The sequence below is a fragment of the Lipotes vexillifer genome, unplaced genomic scaffold (genome assembly GCF_000442215.2).
Source record: "Lipotes vexillifer unplaced genomic scaffold, Lipotes_vexillifer_v1.1 scaffold902, whole genome shotgun sequence".
NCBI classification, from domain to species: Eukaryota; Metazoa; Chordata; class Mammalia; order Artiodactyla; family Lipotidae; genus Lipotes; species Lipotes vexillifer.
In genome coordinates, this window is record NW_006794304.1 from 701,281 (window position 1) to 706,246 (window position 4,966).

General features: G+C 42.7%; 1 protein-coding gene across 1 annotated transcript; it reads right to left on the reverse strand.

The window, feature by feature from the left end:
• Window positions 1-1,533: 1,533 nt before the first annotated feature.
• On the reverse strand, window positions 1,534-4,625 carry CFAP126 (cilia and flagella associated protein 126). The gene is made up of 5 exons (XM_007467143.1): window positions 4,599-4,625; window positions 3,292-3,354; window positions 3,006-3,086; window positions 2,331-2,507; window positions 1,534-1,941 (listed from the first exon to the last, which is right to left on the reverse strand). Exons 1-5 carry the CDS (start codon window positions 4,623-4,625, stop codon window positions 1,684-1,686), a joined length of 606 nt encoding a protein of 201 aa, XP_007467205.1. The 3' UTR covers window positions 1,534-1,683.
• Window positions 4,626-4,966: the final 341 nt, after the last annotated feature.

Below are 4,966 nucleotides of genomic sequence, written 5' to 3' on the forward strand. Positions count from 1 at the left end.
TGACTCTCCTTGATATCTTGAGAAACCAAGACAATGGTGGTTGGGGAGGAGCCAATTTCCTCCCCCTCCCTCTGGTCTCAGGCGATTACATCCCCCAATCTGACCTTTCTCAGGAGGGAAACAGTTTGTCCTACAAGTGCCCACTGGAAAAATTTTCAGAGAATCAAATGCAAGTAGCCATGGATTTAACATCTTGCCGAAACCTCAGAGAAGGAAGGAGCAAGAGAGAGGAAGTTAAGCATGTGGAGAGCTTTTTGGTTATTACAGGCTCCAAAATCCCACTGAGAACTGATTATTATAAGCCTTAAGGTACAGTTCAGCAAATTATGATCCAGTGGAACAATGGAGGGGACAGCCAAGGGATTATGAATACGAACTAAGTATGTCCATTTGGGGAGAAAGGAGAGTAGAGGTAAGAAAGGAGAGATTGTTGGAAACCTGGCAAACATTTATAGTTTAATGAGAAAACTTGCTACTTTTTATAATCCATATAGGCCATGCTTTTGGGTCCCTAACTGCCTTGACAGGAGTGCTGTTTTGATAGTCTTTGGACACTCTGGGGTGACAGGTCTATCTTGTCTGTCACTCTTGAGTTTTTAGCCAACCAGGTAAAGCTGTGGGTTGGAGAGAAGTAACAGTGGCTATAATTGGTGTCAGTTAGAGAGGAAGACCTTACTTAGTTGCCTCAACAGTCTTCATCCCAGCTCCCAAGTAGTCTTTGGCTTTAAGTGATGATCACTTCTCCCTTTTTGCTACACTAGCCCTGGGAAGTCTTTGTAGCCTTCCTCCAGCATATACATATGTCCTCTGTACTTGTCCTTGGAGTTAGGCATACGTGTTCATGAGGGAACAATTGGGCAATGGAACTGGGAAAGGTTTGGCAAGGGCATTAAATTTAACAGCCAGTGCCAGGAAGATGCAGAATGGGGATAATGATAAACAGAAATTGGAGGCTGGGAAATAGATAAGGGACTTTTTTGGTGGCTTCTTATCATTCAGGTGATTGGGGTGAGGGGAGTGGCAGTGTGGTCATCATGTATGTTATTCTGTCTTAAATTTCTACTTGTCTCCCTTTATTTCTCTTCTCTGTCTTCTAATCACTTCTTTATCTTCAGTTTTCAAATTATATTTGTATTTTTGCTTGAGTTTTGCTTTCATAACTCTTTCTCATTTGTTTTCCCTGTGTGTTCTGTCATCAGATAATGAAGTGTTAGACAAGGATTGTGTCTTCTACTCTGGCTTCCTGTACCTTTTCTTCTCTAAATGATTGTACTTCTGACTTGGAAGTTGTAGCTCATGCCCAGGATGAAAAGTGAGCGATTAGGGGTGACAGACTGGTTATTGGAGGTTTCTTTTGCTGTGATTCAGACCAACTTCCTCCTGGTCATTTCTGGAGATGACTCAATCCTTGTAAAAATGTGTTCTACCCCCAAGCCACTGTCATGTTCTTTTCCCTGCTCTATTTCCTCCAACCCTTCTCCTAGTTATGGGTTAAAAGAGGCAGACATAGCAGGAGGGAAAAATCCAAATCAGTAAAAGATTCAGCAAACAATGTTTATTTTCCAAATTTGCCTTTATTCCCATCCATAATTTCCCTGACTGGGGGGGTCTTGCTTACATCACTCAGTCTCTAGACAGGTTTTCTCAGTGTGGTCCCTTAGTCCCTTATGGAGTTCCAGGTTTTCATTTCTGGACCTCGGCTAAATTAGGACCTGCACAGTGTTCTAGCATACATGGGCTTCCAGGTGGACTCTTTGGAGAGTTGGGTGGGCTTTGGGGACCTGGAGTGTGACCTTCAGAGGGGTGTGAGCTTTGGAGTTGATCTAGGGAATTGAGATTTGATGCTGGGGAGCTTGGGATTATGGTTGGACTTGGTGCTGCTTGCTGTACAGTCTTTGTGATAGACTTCCCAAGTTTCTTCTGACTGTCTGGATCATGGGGCTGTCACGGGTGGAATAGAAGAGACAGTTATGTTTCAGGTTAGGCCTAGATCATTCCCAATCCATCTCAGAATTCTAGATCCCTTTCTCCCCATTCCATGAACAAAAGGTCAGGTTTCAAATAAGAAGAGTTAAATTTGATACTGTTAACTTCCCCTTGAGATCAGCTCATTCTGTGCTGTGTGGATGGGGTGTGAGTGGGAGGGTGTGGATAAGATGCCCTTAGCTTATCCCTTCAGGCCTCAGAGGTTGTTTAAGGACTAGATAGGGTAAGACAGAATTGGTTAGAGGTTCCCCCTGCTGGGATTGTGGTAGTATAACATTAGGCATTTTTGAGGTTGAAAAGAAGTGAAGACAACAGGACTGAGGTCAGATGGGAAGAACAGATACCTTGCCTAAGATTTCAGGATGTAGCCCATTGGAGGCCTTGAGTAAATCAGGATTTTTCTGTATCCATTTGGTAAGGGAGGCAGCACCAGCAGCTGTACGGGAGGTCAGGGTCACCCGAGCAGGGGGTACCTTCAGAGGCATTTGCCAGGTGCCCATGAAGGAACCCCAAGGACTTGCCTAAAAGGAAAAATGGGATTCCTCAACAGGGCTTCTCACTCCCAGTAACTGACCTATTGGTGGGCCGTTTGTCTCATTTCCATTCTTTACCTTTGGGAATGCATCGTCATGAAACAAGAATGAAAGCATAATTTCCCCACTCTTCCTTTTCCCCCTCTCTCATTTAGGCTACCCTAATTTTTTCATCCGCTTATCTCTGCTGGCTTAAATTAGGTTAAGTTTGGCACCGTACCCACTACATAAATGTTATCACCTGAAGGTGTTCATTTTATACAGATGATTCATCGGCTTAAGGAATTCTGGGTGTTAAACACAACCCTGTTCTGTTGGACAAGCTGGCTGGAAGTTTGGGGGCACTCGTGTTACAATGTGAATTAGATTGCACTTTAATTTTCCAAATAGTAGCTGCAGGAGATTGCAAGTCTCCCTGCTCTGTTACCCCAGTTCTGTGCCTCAGTTCTTTACCTTTCAAGATGAGAATGGAGATGAGTATCTCACCTTGGAACGGGGCACTGAAGGCAACAGATGACCACGATCATTGGCGATAATCTGAGTGTAGCCTTCATGGGAAGAAATCCTCTGGGGTAGAGGTGGGGAGAGAAGTGCTTGTGAACATGGAGTGGAAAAGTGGAACAAAGTATCTGAAGGGCTTGAATTAAGGACTGAGGGAGAGGAGGATATGGGAATTCAAAGAAGGCTGAAAGAAGTTGGGTACCAGTGAATTACATAGAGTGTGACGTAGAGAACCAGAAACTGGCATTGTGGTGTGCTGAACGTGGAATACCTCTTTCGTTGGCTTGGCGAGAGACCAGTTCTGCAGATACTTGGGTGAGAAAGCTTTTTCATACTGTGGAGAAAAAGATGAGAATCCCTATGAGACTCAAAGGCCCCAAGCCCAGGAAATGATAGCTAGGCACAGTTCTTTAGATTTGAAGACCAAAGGCATGAACAACCATGCTAAGTAAGCTTTAACTCACTTTAGAGAGGATGTGATTTGTTTCATCTGTGTGCTGTCCAACATGGAGCCACTAGCCACATGCGGCTATTGAGCATTGGAAATGTGACTAGTCCAAATTGAGGTGCTTTGTAAGTACAGTTGACCCTTGAACAACATGGGTTTAAACTGTGGAGGTTAACTTACAATAAATAAATAAATATGTACTTTTCAATAAATATGTATTACAGTACTACATGATCAGTAGTTGGTTGAATCTGTGGATGTGGAACCCTGGTTATGGAGGGCTAACTAGAGTTATATGTCGATTTTCAGCTGTGTGGGGATCCGCCCTAATCCCTGCCTTGTTCAAGGGTCAACTATATACAATGGATTTTGAAGACTTAGTACAAAAACGAATGAAACATCTGATTGTAACTTAAAATATTGATTAAGTGTTGGAAATAATATTTTGGATGTAACTGGGCTAAATTATGTTATTAACTTTATTTCTTTTTAATTTTTTTCACGTAGCTACTAGAAAATTTAAAGTTACATTTGTGACTCACATTATCTTTTTATTGCAGTGCTGGTCTAGACCAGCGGTCAGCAAACCGGCCTGGGCCAAATCCATCCTCCTGTCTGTTTGGGGATGGCCTGAGAAAGCTAAGAATTGTTTTTATAGATGAACATTTGCACTTGATTTGATAAAGGGGAACACTAACTTTGTACCCCAATTAAGCGAAATATTTTCTCATCCTATAAGAATTACATGCTTTTCATTAATATTACAAAAAATTGCACTCAGTTATTGTATTTTGAATCTTGTCAAAATTTTATGGAAAAGTGTTTTCTCTCATACCTGTATAATATCTCTGATTTTGTCACTCGACCCACAAAGCCTAAAATATTTACTCTCTGGCCCTTTTCAGAAAAAGTTTGCTGACCTCTGGGTTAGGGCCTACAAACTTAACCCAGAGGTACCTATTTCTTGTCCTTGGGCCCTCCCTCCCCTAAGGAGCTGAGGAGGTAAAAAAATATTGTCTCACCCCACTCTCAGCTATATATTCAGTCATCAGAATCCTACGGGAGGGGTCAGACCAAAGGTGGAATCTGGAAGGCAAAATTAAACGTTAAAGAAATGGAAGAGTACTTACTTGGTTGGCACTGTAGTTAGTGGCCATGATCCTGCCACTTCCTCTGTTTACCTGTGTTGCCTGGCAACCGCAAGAAGGCAGACCTTCTCGACTACCTCCCAATTAGCAGGGGCTGCCTTTTCCTTCTTGTTAATCACTTTCTTGGCTGACACTGCCCCCAATCTTTTCCCCTGAAACTTAGGTTCATTTTCATTTTAGAGATGTGAGAGACAGAGTAAATAAATGTGAGAAAATTGGTTGAATAGTGGCCCAGACTTTTTTCTAGCATAACTTCCCCTGCTTAAGAACTTCCAGGTTGTCTTTGACTGGGGTCTTTAACCACCGAAACAAACCATGGAGCCCCAAGAGCTGTGTTCATTGGGCAGTGT